The sequence below is a fragment of the Rhopilema esculentum genome, chromosome 14, assembly GCF_057945365.1.
Source record: "Rhopilema esculentum isolate cy_ngs chromosome 14, ASM5794536v1, whole genome shotgun sequence".
Taxonomy (NCBI): domain Eukaryota; kingdom Metazoa; phylum Cnidaria; class Scyphozoa; order Rhizostomeae; family Rhizostomatidae; genus Rhopilema; species Rhopilema esculentum.
Window position 1 is genome coordinate 8,972,844 of NC_142828.1, and position 19,781 is coordinate 8,992,624.

Here is a 19,781-nt window from a genome sequence, read left to right on the forward strand (position 1 = left end):
TAGATAAAGAGTTAAAATTGCGAAATCCATTCAGATCCCTCTAAAGTTGTTGTCCAACTTCGTGGCTAGTAAATCTGTACAAACAACAACAATTTTTCTCGCAGCAACCAGCTTTATGCCTTGCTTTGATCTTTGAATCATTTATGGGAAACGTCTTAGAAAATTGTCAAGAAAAATCAGTTTTTGGGCCTCTCATTTTTCTCATCGTACACTTTTCCATCGACAAGACTTGCATAGTCTCGTGTTGAAAACGAGTTCTAGCATGTATTTTATTGCTGGCGCCCCAAAGATTCTGAGCTTCAAAAACAACAAAGGAACCGCCTAGAGTGACCCTTCTGGTTATTCTGTGCTGGAGCGGTCCTCGCGCTGGTCATGCTTGGCCTATCCCTTTTTAAAAATTTTTGATTTTGGAAAACTTAATTTTTCTAGAATCGAAGTTTTGTATAAGAAACATCTAGAGATAGGAATACTCGTTCTGTGCGTGAATGGTTGCGTTAGAATTGTGCCATCACCATTATTATGCCCTCAAAACTGTGGCGTAGATAGAAGGGGGTAAAAGGGGGCGAAAAAACCCCCTGTAAAGCTATACTGCTATTTTGTCGGAAAACTTCTCGACTTGTCGGAAATTTAATAAGGTTGCCTATTTTTATCTAGCTGTTGTTTTTGATAAGAAAGATTTTAAAGTTAAATAAACAAACGAATCAAAGATTTTTTTATTTCAGTTCTAATGTCGTTATTTTACGTTATGTTATGTTTCGTTACGTAAATTGAACAGAGGTGCCTCAGGTGGGTAGCAAATCTGCTCCCACACAAATTTTCTTTAGGAAAGTTGAACTGTATCCTGCGTAAATTTTTTTGCCAACTCAGGCAGGCAGTGATGTTATCTTCAATAACCAAGAAACATCGACAAAAAACAAAACGCACGTGGTTTGATATTTCTCATTAACTTTCAAAAAGCTATTCAAAAGATTATAATACAATCTTCTAAAGTTGTACTATACTGAATTACCGAATCGATAATTTGGGACAAAGCCGCTCAATCCATCACTTGAATAACGATAGTAGTAGTTCTGACGTGCTTGGGATATTCCTTAGAATATCCCAAGCATGTGTTTTGCGTTTGTAGAATATCTACAAATGGGTTTTGCAAGTAAATATTTGAAGTGAAAAAACATGATTTTGTAATTTTGTTGCGGAACAGATTATGCTCAGTCACAGTGGTTTTTTCATTGGAAGTCGTTTCTGCTGGAGTTTCTTGTGGCAAGGCTTGGAGCATTACATTTTGCTACCAAATGTAAGATGCCAGCATCTTATAATGTATATTTTTTTGGATCTTTGTATGTAGTTATATGTATGTATAAACTTCACGAAACCATTCTTTTTTCTTACGTTAAATGGCTTTGGGGTGAAATAGTCCTTTGCTCCTTGGGGTATCGTTCTATAATAGTGTTGCAGAGTATTTTCCAATGAGTAATGTATTACATAGTATGTATTTGTAAATTTTACTGGATTGTATAAATAGGGTTCGAGAGGAGTCCATGTCTTTCGAGAACTGAAATGACACTTAAAATGACATTGCAGTTTCCTTTAATTTCGGACAGAAAATAATCATTAATAGAAGAACTGCCACACTTCTTTCGAGTAAATCCACCAGGCAAGGCATCCCGATCTGATTTTGCTCAAAATAGAGGCCTGGTGACAAATAACGTTGCTGACCGCAGAATACTAGGTCAGTGAGAAACGGAATATTCATTAAGGTTTCAAAACTGTCTATGTATTTGTTACCAAGAAAGGTAAAAGGTATTAACATAGACATTTTTTTCGATATGGATGTCCCTAAATTTTGGCACATGTGCGTGTCATGTGAGCACTGGGTGACTCTAAATAAAACTTTGATATTATGAAAATATAACAATTAAAAATTTATCGGTTTTTAACGTGCAATTACTCTGATTGTTTCTAAGTTTTATTATATCCCATGATAAGGATAACTAAGTTTATTTTGAAGGTTTACAACACCTTCAAAAATCCAAAACGCCTGCTGTCCAGTAAAACCAGGAAGCAATATGGACAACGATCGGTGCTTCAGCTTGTAGCTATGGCTATTTACAACAGTAAAAACCCATTTGTTTCATCGCTCGTAACGAGAGTTTCTTTGTTTTCTTTTCTGCTTCTTTCTTCTTTCTTTCTCTTGATTCTCTATTAAGCCATAATGACTAACTTCATCTTGCCCATCGTACCCATTGTCTAAGAGAAACAGCCAATACCAATACCCCGTTCCATTTTAGAGATTATAATGACGTCATACTTTTAGGGCAGTTGCTACGAGGGAGGGGGGGTGTTGGGGGTGTTTTATGGGAAAATTCCATTGTAAAAAAAGAGTTGTTTGCTAACTGGGGAGGCCTCATCGGCAAATTTTCAGACATGTCTGCAAATATATGATGGCTTGCACATATTGTCGGCAAATGGGATCTGAGCATCCCCCCTCCCCTTGAGCGCAATTGCTAGCGACGACCCTGCATGCTTTACAACAAACCGATATAAGTAACAATACTATCAGGTTGCTGTCTTCACATAGCAAGACGTACTATGATAATTAAAAATCTTTAACAAAATATTTGAGACCCATTTGAAGTCTACTTTCTCGGTGTAATTATAACAATTTTTTAATATGTTTTCCATGTGGCATCCAGACATTTGCAAAATACCCATCCCTACTATTATAATTGCTGACCCTACTAAAGGTTTGAATCCTTGCCTAACTAATTGGAACAACTACATAAAATCTTCACAATTTTTCAAGTTGCCCTTGATAACATTGCTAAAATCAATAATATATGATATCTGGTGACAAAAAATCTAGAATTTCAGTGCCGTCGGAACGAAATTCATATTGAAGGGGGGGGGGGAGGGGGGGCTGCCCATTGTTTTCCATCTCATTCAGTGCACTGTTATAAAGGAAACATACCACAGTTTGACAATTATTGGGGGGTACCAAGTACCAAGTATCACTCGCCTTTGGCAACGAAATCTACATATAGCTACGACCGTAAAAAAACGGTAGTGAAATGTTTTTATCTTCACTGCGTCGCTAAATTAAACATCCGAAAAAACATGTGATTACTGCTAATTGAATAGCTAAAAAACTGGGACACCCTACTTAGGGTCTCCCACTTATGCATAGGAGTATTAAATTTTCCCACCATACTAAAGTCAAAGTCATTTCACAACATGCTGCTTAAAGCTTTTTCGCCTGACAATATGCTGCGAAATGTCTGCTTTTTCAAAGCCATATTATATATCATAGTTGGCTAAAGCAATTGGAGGACCTTATACCGTGTTGTAATCATTGAATAGAATTGCATACCGTAAACACAAACAAAAAGAAAAATCTTCTTACCAAACTGGTTTGGGCGTATGCGTTGAGTAAGGTTTCGTCCGTCCCTAATGTCGATAACGGGGAGTATACTCTGCATTGGGTTGAACTGTGCGTACGATTGCCTGTGTTTCAAAATGAAAATTCATTTCGTAAAGGTTCAAAACCGACATGTACAAACCACGATAATGGAGACATTGCGCAGGTGCATCTTTGATTGACTGATGTTATTCAAAATATATACAGATGTCACATAGATTGAGCCAGATAACATCCAGTTACAATTAAACCTTGCTGCTGGAACAACAACGGACCAATACAATAAATATTTATTTCAAAATACGTCAACAAAGCCAAAGTTACAGTACCTGAAATAGTATCTAAAACTGTTACAGCACCTTGTACATAAAGGTTTAAAAATTTTAAAAAGTTATTCCTGTGTAACTATTAAAACAACTAAAAACTAATATCGATCAGATTTATCCTATCATCATATTTTCGCTATGCTGACTGCTGCATCTAGTCTTAAGAAGCTTTTTTCCTTATACGTTAGAAACTAAATTTCCACCACCCATCCACGACAAGCTTTCTTTTTCTGGGTCTCTTTTGAGTCAGCAAGTTACTTTGATTGCCAGTTAAAATCTGAGTGGGATGAGGAGAGGCAGCGTTTACAAATTGACAAGGTAGTTAAATCTGTGTCCCAACATTTTAGCAAGGATTTCCGGTCAACGGAAGGCTGATAAAGATATATTGCATAATTTTTCAGCAGTTTTGGGATTAATCGCTTGACAATTTCTGACAAAATAAGACTTACGTTCTAGCTACTGTAATTTTTTGTGGTGCTCTCATTGCATATTGAACTAGCCCTTCGTTCATTGACAGACTTTTCCTTCGCAGCCCAGTAGGTCTTTCCCAATTAAAACCATTCACTTCATTTTTGTTTGGGCTTTTTGGCATCTTCTCGGACGATGTTTCTTTGAATAAAAGATACAAGACAACTTTCAATGACAAGAAATTTTAACAAAATGAGATGAACGAAGTGAGTTTTAATTGAAGATGTGAAACATATTGAAAAAAGAAGCACAAAAACCAGAGCAAAGACTGTAAGAAAGAAAGAAAACAGCACTTCTGCACAATAATGGCTTTCTGTTAAAGAACAATTTCTGCTCCACCCGCTTTAACAAATTTTCCAATTAAAATGAATTTCTAAGGGTATTCTCTTGGTTTCTATGTAAAAGAGATTGTAGATACGAAGTTTAGGACCGCAAAGGCAACGGGACTAAACTTTGCATGCTTTTTATAGAAAAAGCCTTATTTCTACAGTTGGTAATAGAGAGCGCTTGAAACTTGCATAAAGAAACAAACACTGATGATTCCCATTGAATTTCTAAACATATTGAAATACTAGCGCTATATCCAACCCCACCCCGCTATATTCCTATTGTGATTCCTGCTATGAATGCGTAAAAATCCCAGTAGACCTTATTATAATCATAAATAATATGTCCCGATTTTATGTCAGAATTGGAACCCTAACATGTAAAAAGTACATTATAAAGAAGTTACTTGAAAATTTGCCAGGAGGTTTTCCTGTAAACCAAAAAACGCTACAAAAAAGTCAAGTCCCTTTATAAATGAAATACCGTACCTGAGTTGATGGAAATCTTTCTTGCGTTTTCCCGTTGCGAAGACGATCTTCTTCCATTCCGTGAGGACGGCGATTCGTCAACTCTTAACGTGTTTTGCTGGTTGAATACTTTTGTCTTGATTGGTGCTAATTTGTACGTTGATGAATTTGACTGTTTCGACTAGAATGGATCGAGGAAGTATATGCATACGCAAATACATATTGAAGTATTTGTTAAGATACGTTAAATTTTATTCCATTTGTCAGTAGTTTGAATAAGTTTACATCTGGGTTGGTTTGTCTCCACACTCAATGTGGTCTATTTTCCAAAAATGCTATCTGTTCATCAAAGGTTGAAAAAACGAGCCAGCACGTCAGCAGAAAATTTCAACATCACTGCAGAAAACTTTGATCAACAATAGATTTGACCTTCAATAGTAAACCAATGTACTCCAGAGAGCTTTTGGCAGCGTTTCTAAATACCAAAAAATGCCTAACATTAAGGATTTTCTATTCTTAAATTAGCTGCCCAAGAAAATCATACAGTTATAAGAAAGAATTATCACAAATGCGTCTATAAAACTATTGTCGAGGAAATTTTCTATCTCGTCTATGGTGCTCGCAGGAAGAAAACATGTTTTACACAACTCCTTTTCATACTTGTCTGCAATCAATAAAAACATCCAAAACGATGGATTTTTACAGTGCTCCACTAAAAACGATGCAGAAAAAAGTCCAAATCTATTTGCACATCAAAATGAAACGGTTCGTTGTCACATCGCACATTTACATTATCATATTTCTCTATTTTAATTTCGATTCTTTTTCAAAGTATGTTCAAAGCTGTTTTCAAAATTGTGCTTTATAAATATACACGCTTTAAAAGAGCGGAGCAATTTGTACAGCAGGCCAAAACAGACAAATTTTGATCCGCTTTTGTATTGGAATTGGGTATTTTCTCGTTGTTTTCGAATAGACTTTTAAAAATAGCTTTGAAAAAAAGCAAACATTTTGAGTCATACTTAAGCTTTTCGTCTGACTCTCTTCAGAGTATAAAACGTCAGAACATAGATCGAAAACTCTCTCTAGGAAATATATATATCGAAATGGGCCAATCAGAAATGTGAGCACGTGACTGTTGAGGTTGCCCAATCAGTACCGCTTGCCTATAGAAATATCACCAATGGAGACCTAAGGTGAAAGCGAACTCGTTCTGTCAACACAATAGCGGTTTTTTATGTTTATGTAGAAAAATTAAAAAACTGCTAGATGGAACGACGATGAGACTTTGTCAATAATCCGAAACATGTCGCCATTATACTTGACGTTTATCGTGAAAACAACTAAGTTAGTGCAACTAAAAGCGCTTGAAATAAAAGTTCCAGCCCAGTGGCCGGGACAGGACCTTTTGCCGGGGTAGTCCAACAACTTTTGTCAAGCCATGGTTGAACCTGTTGCTGACAACGCCTCCAATTATACCCATTTTAAAGAGATTCTTAACTGCAAAATGTTTAAAGATGCAAAAGAGGGCAGTCAACATTGAACTTCTACGGCATTTCTTTACAGGTAGTTACTTACAGCTACAAAGCAAAGGAAGGCAGCTGTAGTTAACTGGGTTAATATTTAATCAACCTAGCCAGTTAACGGTATAAGTAAGAAAAAACATGTATCTTTTTTAAGGTAAGAACATCCAAACACACTATTTTCGCAAAACTGCATTTATTAAGATACAAACATTTCTAAAACCAATAGGAAAAGAAGTATGCATGAGTCTAAGAGACTCGACAGTCTCTTCAAGCAATTTCACCAAGAGCCGCAGAGCAGTGCTGAGGTTTTAGCGGACTGTATGCCATCCCACAGAGTTGCAGTAAAAGTTTTTAGAAAAGAAAACAATCACACTTTCGTAGCGACCACCTTTAGTATATAGCCGTAAAATGGCAACTTATAGGGCGCTCATAAATCGACATACTGCAGTCTATTGAAAATGTAATTTCCGATTCAATTTAACTCGACTTCATTTTCCTTAGACCAATTTTATGACATCAGCAGAAAAATCTTCGTCTTTAAAATTTCAAAAAAACGATACCATCCAAGTACCAATTTCGGTAACTTTAAAGTTACCATTAATTCTTTTTGGTGCAATCAAAATTGGTGAAAGTGTAATCATTTGAGCATAAAGGCTCGCCACCGATTTTTTTATCTCTGCTTTCAGGATTAAAAACAAGACGGTCTTTACATCCAACTCTCTTTATGCTAAATTTATTCACTGGACCCTAAAACACCGACCATGTTTAAACTTATCAACAATATAAGCAAGCAAAAAAGATAATGGTACAACTTACAATTTTTCGAGCGGGTCGGATGTCTTTCCGCTTTTCCTTTTTATTTCCACGAACTCCAATGGGTGAGTGAAGAAAGGAGTTAGGAGGAGTTATAGCCATTTGTGGCTGACGTCGAGACTCTTCATCGCTGATCACTGCTTCGTGATGTGCGTCTAGCACTAGAGAAAAATCACACTTAGCAAAAATTCAGTGCGTTAAAAATGTTTATAGAAAATGGAGAAGAAGTACGCATGAGTCTCAGAGACTCGACAGTATAGAAAATGTATGATTTAACTCTACCAAAACATAGAAAGATATATGTTTTCAAAGCACACTAATATATATTTCTAAAACATGTGTTGTTTCTAGTTTCTTGGCCAGAATAAGTCTATCCTTCCATTAAAGAAAATTCACGGCCTAAAAGCTAAGAGGATCGACTTTTCGAAAATAAGAAGTTTTTCATTCAGGCTTTAAAACCGTTTTAGAATTCAGAGGAGAAAAAGATTCTCCATACAAAAATTCATATAACAACGTCTTGCATTTTGATTAGTGTTGCAAGATAATTTATCAGATTGTTCCAAATAATTCAGATGATGGTAAAGCTCTTGAAATAAGATATGGGGAGGATAAGGCGGAATTCTCCGCAAGCTAGAAACATTGCAAAGGATGTATAATTAACAAACAGCATTTTCAAGGAGCAAAGTTTGTTTGAAAATGGCTTTGAAAAAAGCAAACATTCTTATACATGCTATAGCTTTTCGTCTGACATTTCTCAGAACAGAAACGGTTTAAAAAGGTGCAGTTAGAAAACAAATATCCTGTAGTTTATTGAGATGTTGCTCCTGTTTTTCATTGGCCTAATTCAAACGACGACCAGGAATATTTTCTAACTTGTTTGTCTAAAATGTTGCATAATCAGTGACATCTTAGGAATTATTTGGAAAACAGTCAAAGTTGAAAACTCCCGAATCTAAATAAACAGACAAAGGACAATAAATGTGAGTGGACAATATCAAATGGGCACGAGCGATATCGAACACATGGAATTTCAAAACAAAGGTCAATGGCAAGTCCTTGACAAAGCAATGTGTTTAACACATTAAGGCAGAAGAGTTACCATTGAGTGTGACGTCACCAGCGTTGCTCGATTCATCCCCTGACAAAATGAAATCTGAATCGGAATCCTTGTCGTTTTTGCTCAAGACATTGCCGATTGCTTCTGCCAAAGAATGAATTTCTTGATTGGCAGCCAGAGCTTCTTGATGAAGCAGTACAATTTCATCAATTTGCGAGTGCTCTTTTTCGGCAGTTGGAATCAGATGGAATACGTCATTTTCAAGATTTGACAAAGATAATTTTTGGTCTGCTGCCTTTTCCATGTTTTCGTTTAAGTCACTGAGGCTCTCCATGGGTATTAATACATCTTGGGGCCTCCTTGGATCGAATTTCTCTAATAACGATACGCACAAATGGTGGTTGAGCTTCTTTGCATAAATGAGGGCCGTCATTCCGTATTTGTCTAGAATGTCGTGCCTAACACCTAGCTGCAAAAGTCCAGCCACGCAACGATCACTGCCTACAGCGCATGCCCAGTGAAGAGCAGTCCTAGAAAAAAAATTGATCATTTGGTCAAGGTCAGGCCATTTGAGCAAGGTCAGGCCATTTGAGCAAGGTCAGGCCATTTGAGCAAGGTCAGGCCATTTGAGCAAGGTCAGACCATTTGGTCAAGGTCAGGCCATTTGAGCAAGGTCAGGCCATTATTTTCACTGCATAATAAATTATTCAGGACAGCCTTGGCAAGGATAAACGACAGTTCTGAAAAAAAATTCTTCTACTACACCTAAACTACTACTCCAAGACAATTACACCTGCAATTTTCCCACAAGAAATCTACCAGGTCTATATCTGTGCGCTGGTATAAATAAAAAACCAATTTAAGGTTGCAGAGAAAACCCTACTGATCTATAGAATGCCGAAAGGATTGAGGAAATTGGATTTACTGGATTGAAAATGCATAATGAATTTGGACCTGGAAAACATTTTCGAAGTGGCTGATGTTTTTAAGCATTATAAGTAAAAAAAATCAGGAAACTTCTCCTGAAAGAATCAGGCATGCAAATTCGGTAACAGGTCCAGACGATAATGCAAATTCATAATAGTTTTGTTCAGACAGAATGTTATCGATGATTTCACAACAAACTAGAGAAGGTTAAACACTCCTTGCTTCGAGCCGAAATATATATTTGTTAGAATCTGCCAAGCCTTCAGATAAAGAAACATTTTATAGCTAAAGCAGGAATTAGAGCCTATAAAAAATTTTAAAACAGATAAAAACAAATACCTTTTCTCTTCATCTCCTAAATCAGCATCTAACGTATTGCCTTGGGCCAATTCAAAAATCACCCCTAAATGCCCTCCAATCGCGGCAAGATGTAAGGCAGTTTTTCCATCATTTGTTTTTTTGTTGATGAAGCCTTTACAGTGTTTCGAACCCAAGAGAACCTTACAAACGGGGGCACAGCCATTCTGCAAGAAAACCGTCAACTTTCAAAATAATAGCAGTTTGTTAGTCTCTTTGCAATACAAAACAAGATGGTTTCAAGCTGTAACTTTGAGCTTCAAGTGCCGTCATCAGACAGAAAGAAAGGGTCTGCATACATCTATTTTCGATATATTCTTCAGCTCTTGAAAGTTTCCATTATTCTACACAAAGATAACCCTCTGCATTTAATTCTTTCAGTATTCTAATCAACTTTAAAATTACTGACTTTGCTTTCGAGTACGCGATTTCATATTGCAGTGGTCAACCCTTTTTTCCTTTACGTTACAAATCAAAGATGAAACTTGAAATACCAAAAACCCTAAAAAATTGTACAGTCTCGATATTTTTAAGAATCGTTCGTTTTGAGCCTGAATATATTCTTAAAGTATTCTTATTAGCAGTGCATCGCCTGCTCTTGAACAAAAACCACGCTTTTTGAAAAACAAGATATGTCAATCTTGCGATTCTCTGTTAGGAATATCCCAAAACAAGGGCATCTGCAGAAAAATAAAAACAAATGTACGCGCTGAGGCTGAGCAAAATTCTTATAATTTTCATAAAAACTGGATGATTCTAAGCCTGTATATTCTTATTTCAACAACCGTCTTATACAAAAGTGTGTACTAAGCATTTTGACACCAAAAACAAGTAAACACCTAAAAGTGAACAAAAAAGATAACAACGTTTGGAGTGCTTACAGAGATGCGGAAGGGTCTTACTTTGCTTACCTGAGCTGCCCAATGTAAAGCAGTTTTGTTTTCTTTATCGACGATTGTTGGATCCACACCTCTTTTTAACAGCAAATCAACATTGTCCCAAACGTTGTGAAAGGACGCCCAATGCAAAGGAGTCATGCCCTTTTAAAAAGCAAAATCGATTCTATAAAGTTGCAATTAGCAAGAAGACTAAATCATAATGACAGCAGTAAGCGGCCATCAATATTGCTATACTTTGAAAAATAAGAAAAACATATGGCATGATAAGAAATTTATCCTCACACTTATTAACAGCTTTGTTAGGATAGCGACCTTAGATTGATAGGAACATAATTTCCGGACAATTTAGAGCTGTTGCCATTCTTTCTCGTAAACCGCATTATATTCTGAGTCATATCTGGGAGAGGGATGTATAACCCCATATATTTTAAGGATACTTGGACTCTGAAAACAAATCCAAAAGCCTTTGAAAAGCTGAAAAGCATTTTCCTGGCTACCGTATGCTGTTAGATGCAGGGGAAGGCAAAGGCGATCAAATTCTACCGAGACTTCTCAATCAAAAAACTCATAGGGAATTCAAAAAAGAATTTTTCTCTCAGAAAATATTCTGGAATCAAACTGCCGCGGATTTCTTAACAAGAAATTATAAACTCTATAAGCTGTTGACAGACATGCTATTGATCTGTGACAGAATCTTCCAACAATGTTTTTTCATAACAAAGGTTGAGATGTCGCTGATGACTAACAGACAAACAGCAGATAACTCCATCTATCAAGCAGATTTTTATCATTATATCCTAGACTGACATGTTAAAACATAATCTGCAACCATGATAAACCAGTACAAAGAACAAAATAACTGATATGACGGAATTGTTCAAAAGACAGACCTCGCAATCCAATCTATTAATGGCTCCATTTCCTGAGCGAGAAAGAAGAAGTTCCATGCAGCTGAAATTGAGGAAACGATGAATTTATAACGAAAAAGCATAACTTGAATAAATTAGCATTAGAAATAAAGATTTTTGTGTATCATGCATTATGCAAAGGTAGCAAAATCCTTAACTGAAATTTTTTCAATTGGAAACATCTTTCAAATAAAACGTTAAAACAATGAAAACATGAAATAAATTTGTGTAGCAAATTGCAACAATAGGTTTTCTGGGCTAACTCAAACAAAAAATTCGAAAGTGGTAAACTAACTCTTTGTCCTAAACTACGTTTAAATGAACATGTACCTTTCTTCATAAGAGCAAGCTCCAAAATGTAATGCATTTCTTCCTTTTGCATCTACAGTATTAGTGTTGGCTCCATGCTTTATAAGCATCTCAGCACCTCCTGACCATCCCTTAGAATATAAACGAATGCATTCCTCAATAACTATTTAGAAAAATTATGTTAAGGCTGTGAACCCTTCATATTACACTGGCAAAATTTTTCACTGGTACCTCAATAAACTTCCGCAATCAGTAGCTGACTATTTAGGAATTGATTTTTAGCTAGAATCATAGCTACAAGGAGCAATATCAAACATATTCTTTTTGCACATATTAAACATGATTCAGACAGCAATCATCTTCTTCATGCTGATCAGATGATCAAAGAGAGCTTATTCTAGCAAATCACAATTGGTTATTTTCGAGGGAAAAGTTAATAAATATTAAAAACATGGTCTGTATGACAACAGGTTTAGTTTCAAACCATTATCAGCAAACTAAATAATTGATTAGTATGAGTATCAATGCAGAATAGCTTTAGGTTCTATGTTTGCTGCATAATCAAAGCAACAAGTCCACACCAAAACAGTAACAAATTTCCTGCAAAGAATTGTCATCAAAACTTTTGCCACAACTGGCCATTTTCAAGTCCTAAAGCAGGCATTGCATTGGAGATGCTAGTATTATCTATCAACATGATGCCAAACTTCTTTAGGTTTAAACAAGAAAATTTGTGTTTCTTTATTGGTTTACTGGTTGAAGGCAGTCTGTCCCCTCAATGATTGGCTTATATGAACCATAGCCTATCCCGCCTTAACGGTTAACTGCTCGCTTTGGCTGGCCTAGCTGCGGCAGTGACATTTGAAACTGCAAGCAAAAGGCTATCGGAAATGGCAAGAAGATTTAATTACTGGAATTGAATGATGATAATGGGAGCATCTCTTTTCCCTGTTGACATATCTGTAGTAGAAACAAAACAGGGAACCAAATTTTTCTAGCCACAGCTCCACTACAACAGGAACACAGCCATTTGATTCAAAAGCTCTAGAGTCAAAGTTGTATCTGATTGGTTTAAATTGTTTAATTATCAATCAAGCTCAACAGTGCATGAACTTCACTCTAGTGAAAATAAAGTTGAACACACTAGGGGACAGGCTGCCTTTAAGCAACTTGATGCCACTTGAGGAGGCATCTAACTAAGCAATCACTATACAAACACAATAGAAAATCCTCTGATACTTTTATTGTCAATTCTGATCTTGTCAATTCAACTCAAGAAGTAATGTAATCTACAGAGATACTAATTGTTATCAGAGGAAAAGAATATGCTGAAATTCTGGAATGTACTTATCCTGCAAAATCAGATGATATGAGAAAAGACAGAGACTGCCAAAAGAAAGACAGCTTCAGGTAACAATTTTTTTATGCATACGCTATAATGTACATCTGTTCTTAGGAGTTTCCTTAGACGAATCAAAATGGCTACCACTAGACTCTTAATGGTATAGTTATTAGCTCAAAAATAAGAAATTATGAGAAGCAATTTGGACTTCAAAATAAGGAAATTCTGCTCTTCAAATAAATTACTCAAGTAAAATAAAGAAAATGAATACATTTTGTTACAATTTTTGCCATTTGAACACAACCAAAATGCAATGAAATAGGCAATGCCTGGAGAAAGTTATGAAAAAAACTTTCGTTTTGACAGATGAAGATTGGTTTGCTAAGTAGAAAATGTACATCAAAAGGAGCATGATAGATATTAAAGAAAGATCATTCAAAGGTTGACTACAATTAAAGAAAAGCTACATACTTTTCGTGCACAGAAATGAAGGGCTGTGCGACCTTTGCTGTCGATTATTTCTGGTTTGCTACCAAATTGAAGTAGGATCCTAACACAACTCATACTTTTTGAAAATACTGCATGCATGAGCGGGGTAAAACCTTTTGCATCTCCATAATCAATCAGATCTAAAGAGAAATACAGTTGTGCATATTCATAGAACATACAAACTATAACTTGAAGTGAAGAAATATACAAGAGAAAGACATTTAAATAAAATTATATATCAAGGATTTCTGTTTTCATTTCTTTAAAACTATAAAAATAACTAAACCTAATGAAAAGGGCCCATAAATAAAGAAGCACATTCCTTAAAACCTATAAATTTTCAAAAATTGTAGAATATGAACGATAATAACTTCCACATCTGATAATGAAAGTGCTCAAAGATTCAGTAGCAACAAAATATCATACTTAGGAATTCATCTTTACAGCATTCCAAATAAAGGTGCAAGTGGAGAAGCCTTTGACAGCTTTTTTTCCATAAATAATTATCTATACTTCTTAAAGGGGCTGTGTCACAAGGGACATCCTGTGTGGCAACATGCCAGTTGAGCAAAAGTTGTCTGGGTGAAACAACCGGCATTCAATAGGAAAATCAATATGGAAGAAAACAGTGTTTTGTATCCATGCTTATCATGTGAAATGTCTAATGGCATTGAAATTCACTAAGAGAATTGAAATATATTTGCCATTGATTGAATGAAGATTCATTTCCTTGGCCTGGACTAATTGCTTTACACATTTTCTGTCGATAGTTGGTACAAATAGGGAAATATAAAAATTGTCCTTTCCATTTTCGGCAAATTCACTCATAAAATACATTTTATCAAACATATTGAAGCACCGGCTCAACAACCGCCATTATTCCAATGTGCAAAAACACACAATGTCCCATGTATCTAGTTTGTTTACAAAACCGTAACACAGCCCCTTTAAGTAGTTAAGGCACATGCAGGTTCAAGTTGAATGGGGACTATATAATGTAAAAAAAATGACAAGGTGATTCAAGTTTCAAGTTTCATATAGTTGTCAATCCATCCTACATACAATCCTACACAACTACAATACAACTGCAACTCTGTGTGATTGTTGACTCCTGCATAGTGACCAAGCGAATGGCTTATGATTGGTTGTCTAAAAATTTTTGTTCTTGGGAAATTTTATAAACACACCAAATTATGAGGGTAGGATTTTTCTGTTTGAGGGGATTACTACTGATTAGAGTACTGTTGGTTGTTTTAATTGTAGATTGTTTAATAGCGTGGAGAAAGTCCAGTATAAAAAATTGCTAAATAGAACTGGCTGGTTAAAATGAGTTGCTTCTCCCATCTCCAAGGTTATAACAATATCAAGCAACTGAAAACTGACATGAAATACTTTTTTCTACATAAACCACTTGTCAGAAACAAGTAAATTCTCAGTTCAAATTGTGGTTATATATTCCTGTTTGATTTTTAACAAGAAGTTAAAACAATAGCTTGTGATACTTGTAGAATGACTTGCTCCACGTTCACCTAGCGGTGGGATTTATAATTAATAGCTTTTGTGTAACAATTAACATGTAGCTATAAGTAAAAGAAAAGTGAGATATACACCACCTGGATGAATGGCTAGTAGCTGAGCAAGCTCTTCAGCATGTCCTTGTCTTGCAGCTGAGTGAAAAGGTGGCAGGTCTTCAAGGTCTTGAATTGTAGCTAGGAAAATAGAGAAAGATATTTAGCTTGTAATGTAGCTTTCCATTAAAAAATTATAGGGATTTTGTACTAGAAGTGAAATCAATTCTATATTTTTTTTAAAAGCAAAGAGAATCTAAAATTCATCCAGTTTAAACAGAAAATAAAGTTTTCTTTCAACCAGAACAATTTCAATATATTATTCTTGATGACAGAGTGGTGTTTTAGTATATAACTCTGGCTCTTAATGTTGACAGACCTATTTGACTTTCATGTCGAATTTGAAATTCATTCAAACATTGGGTAAAAGCTGTTAAGTTGGGACTGTCAATCGGAGCTTCTTAGGGGTAAATCTAGAGGTAAATCTTGAAGTAAACGTAAAATAGTTTTCTGGATCAAATTCTCTTCTCTAAAGAATCTTAACAGCAATATTACTTCAACCTAACCAAATGTTGTACTTGCAAACGGGACACTAATAAAGGAAACGGCTGTTTTGAATGCATTATTAAAACTCATTTGCTCTGAACACGCTAAACAAACAATGAATGCCTAGAAATAGGTAAAATGCTAAGGTAACATCTCAAATCTTGAGGTGGAAACAAGAAAGAGCTGCAATTTAAATGAATAAGAATCACTGCACACAGCTGTCATTTGCCAGCTCTAGTTTTAGAATTAGCATAAAAGCATAAAATTGCAGTTCAATTTAAACCTGCTACACTATGATGTTTACAGGATTCTAACAAAAGCATGACATGCTCATGAGACACATCACACTCTTCAAACTTGTTTTCCAATGATTAAAAATATTATTTTTTTGAATTTCAGATTACTAGTATCTTGCACTAAACAAAAACAATAAAAAGTCATAAAAAGAAACACATTCATTCCTTTCTTGCTTTCACAAAAAAGGTTCTAGGCCTCAAGAAATTATTGAAAAATTATGAATGTTTATTGCAGCTTCTAACCTGTGTCTTTTGATTCTAAAGTCTTAATTTCACGATGTTGTTTCACAATAGGCATCAGAATTCTCCTGTTAGGCATAGTGGATGCTCACAAAATCAACTTTGGCTTTAAGCTCATATATCATCTCTATTTCTACGGCCTTAGCCCAATGAACGATAATATTTTTCATAAGACAGTGAAAAATTTTCAAAATACTATTAAAATATCTTCAAGATTATTCATTTGTAGCTTTTTGCCAAAAAATTTATCTACAGCTCTTAAACTATGGTGTTGCATTTCAAATTATGAAAGTTCACAGATCTCCATTATGAATTTGAAATTTCTTGATAGCATTTAGAGATAGAAATAGAAAGGAATAGAAATAGAAAGAGAAAAAATTGCTGTTTAGAAGAGCTCAGAGATCACCCTTCAGCATTTTTAAAGTTTGGGGGCACATGTAGGCCAGTGGCGTAATGGAGCAGTGTGGGGCCCTAATTGAAAGTAGTGTTTTGAGGTCCGTACACTTAACTAAATTTGCGTCAGGTTTTAAAGCCTAAGTACTCGCTCCTGTAAAACCCAAAGGAATAACATATAAGAACATATGAAGAGAAATTCTGCTGCCTGAGACATTTCCTTTGATCTTCATCTAAGCTTTCCTGGATTTCCATGCAGCATATACAGATGGGGATTGAACATGCATTTGAAAACATGTTCAGAAAGATTAATATTTTCAAATTGCTTCATGGAGGACATCAATTAACTTTTAAATATATGTTTTACTCTCGTAAAATTAGATACAAAATTTCATACCGATATAGATGTGCTTTAGAGCAAAACCTAATTGACATTCACACCGTATCCAGTCTTTCGCCAATTTCAATTATGTTGTTAATGTTATTAAGAAACATAGGCTTTCATTAAAAACCGTTTTTTGATAAACTTCTTGGAGGCCCTTTCAGGGCCCAAATGCCCTTAGGGGGGCCCTTAGTTTTGTGCTTAAAGGTGCACACCGTGCGTTACGCCATTGATGTAGGCAAAAGTTGCATCTAAATATGGAGCAAGTAGGCACTTCACCCCTATTCAGAAAAAAATGGAGTGTATGTGCCTCATGTGAGTCTCATTTCTAAGATCTGTTTCACAATTCTTCCTTGCCCTATTAGGAATGGGAAGACACTTATCTGCTCTTCTTATCTGCTCTTCTAATTATGATACTTTCCTTTCATAAACAATTCATAACAATTCTAAACGTTTTGGAAAACACATTGAAACCTGTTAAACATGTATTCATTGTGAACAACGTAAGGCAAAGCAAAAAATCTGCTGGGTAGCATAGCTTAACTCCGGGTGATATCTCATGGGTAGAATTAGGATCTGTGTTATTCAATTTGTGAAAAAGAACAGTTAAGTGGTGAGAAGAGAAGCTGGCTGACCCACTTTGCCTGAAATTAATTATCCCTTGTTGGTTTAATCTAGTCTGCTTCCAAAATCATGAACTGCAAATTTTAATACCTTGTTTGTCTTTCATGCTGAGCTGGATCACCGATCAACCACAATTTGGTTTGTGGAAGCCAGTTTGTTTTTGGTGAGCAATTGGCATCGTACATCGACAGAGGCTAGCAATTTTTAAATTTCTTGCTGATGTGCAGATAGCGCTGTTCCGGATGTACTGTCAGTTAGATTATGCTGCACTGACTGGAGATGATCACATAACGTTCTCTCTAACATCATGTAGACGAATAGTGTCTTTATCAACACATACTTTGATCATAGCAACTACGGGTGCTTCAGCATACATTAGCCATCTGCTTCCTCCTCCGTTATGCCGCTCTTTCCTTCCTCCGTATTAACATTGTGCCTTTCCATCGTAACTTTCCTCAGAGGGGGGCGTTTCCTACGCGGGGATAGGGGAACAGGGCCGCCGAAGCTGCCTTCAAAGATATGAAGAAAGAGGGGGGAGGGGAATTCTAAACCTCTGCACTCAACTTTTAAAACTACGTGTTTTGGAAGCAAAATAATTTTACGCATTTTGTTTACTTTTGAAAAGCTATTGTTGTTATAATGACTAGGGGAAAATGAAAAATACATTTGGTTTGAAGATCTGTGTTATTTAAAACTGTTAACCGGTCAGTCAAAAGAGTTCGATGTTATTTGTCGTAGGTGTTTAGAACAGGATGGTCTTAAGATCACTCTGTGAAAAATTTGCTGCACAATTCTAGAGCAGCATCATTTCAAATAACAAAAAGAAAAATAAAGAAACAATCCCTAAAAACTTTAAGCTAATATTGATAATTTATAGCATAATTAATATAGCCATTTGCAAGGTACTTTCCTTCCAAAACGTCAACATGGAGTCCTGGAAATTGAGCTTCAATGCCATTATGAGGTGACATATTCTCATTTCGGAAATCAATATTCTCAAAGCTTTTGAAATTCAAAACTTATTTTTATAAACTCAAAACTCAAAATTGGACGAAACAAAAAACAAGGGCGTAGCTAGCGGGGGGTGTGACACCCTTCATAATTGATTAGTAAATCTTCAGCTGGTTCACACAGTCCTTAGCTTGTCTCTATCGGTTTGTGAAATAACACCTACATGCTCTTTCATAAATGTCTTCGTTGGTAGATTTTACTATTGATGACCCTATACCCCCCATCCACCTCCTACACCAATGCCCAACAATGATCTTTAAATCGTAAGGTCCTCCAAAGCCCTTTCTAAAAATTCTGCTTCTTCTTAGATCAGCATAGGTTCCAAATCTTTGATTGGCTGAGCGACTAAAATTGTCTATACCACATTGACCAATCAAAATTCCAGAATGTGAAAACAAACCTGCCTCGTAGCAAGATTTAGGCCTATTTTGCACGTTTATACCACTACCCACAGAAAATAAACCTGTAAAATGTGCTGAAAGATTGGCTAGATTTCTTTAAAAATTGAGCCTTTGATAAATGATAGCAAAAATTTTCCCGTGATCGTTAGTTACGATGGCTTGAGACTGTCCCTTTCATACCCTTAAAATAATTAGGGGGAATGGAGCACAGAAAAATTACAGTTTTTTAACCTTAAAAGCTGTTTTATCTACATAATTAACAAATATGAACTTACCTTTACAAGCCAATGTTAAAATCTTTCCTTGTCGGCATTGATACTTGTGTTACTGACAGAAAAAATCGCTAAACTCCACTGAGAGAAAATGCAGGCCATTTTTCTCTTAAAAAACTACAATTTTACAATTTCTTTTGCGCTCAGGTGCTGTATATATAAGTTTTAAAGGTTTGAAGATCGATGAGAAGCTCACGTCCACTGATGTTCACTGCTACGGCCTTGTAAAAGCAATTTGTCAAGGATGAAAACGGCGGGAAAATGAAATATGCATCATTTACGAAGAAGTACTTTGCTGTGTTAAACATTTCATTTTCTTACATTTTCTTTCATCGGGGATCCTTTTGAATCTTTTTCAAATGAAAAGAAAATTTTTTTACGCAGAAAAGGTAATTTCTTGAATTCTGACGTTTGTTGT

At 35.7% G+C, this 19,781-nt stretch overlaps 1 protein-coding gene across 2 annotated transcripts; it reads right to left on the reverse strand.

Moving 5' to 3' along the window:
* Window positions 1-925: 925 nt before the first annotated feature.
* On the reverse strand, window positions 926-18,078 carry LOC135695844 (uncharacterized). 2 transcript variants are annotated; one of them, XM_065215028.2, is made up of 13 exons: window positions 17,770-18,078; window positions 15,244-15,339; window positions 13,613-13,770; window positions 11,821-11,930; window positions 11,473-11,533; window positions 10,595-10,723; window positions 9,666-9,850; window positions 8,442-8,929; window positions 7,346-7,497; window positions 5,025-5,184; window positions 4,191-4,350; window positions 3,401-3,501; window positions 926-2,247 (listed from the first exon to the last, which is right to left on the reverse strand). In XM_065215028.2, the coding sequence occupies exons 1-13, from the start codon at window positions 17,783-17,785 to the stop codon at window positions 2,132-2,134; spliced, it is 1,932 nt and encodes a 643-aa protein (XP_065071100.2). In that variant the 5' UTR covers window positions 17,786-18,078; the 3' UTR covers window positions 926-2,131. The 2 variants fall into 2 exon arrangements, with proteins under 2 accessions (XP_065071100.2, XP_065071099.2); XM_065215027.2 differs by having other exon boundaries at window positions 7,346-7,503.
* Between the last annotated feature and the right edge of the window lie 1,703 nt (window positions 18,079-19,781).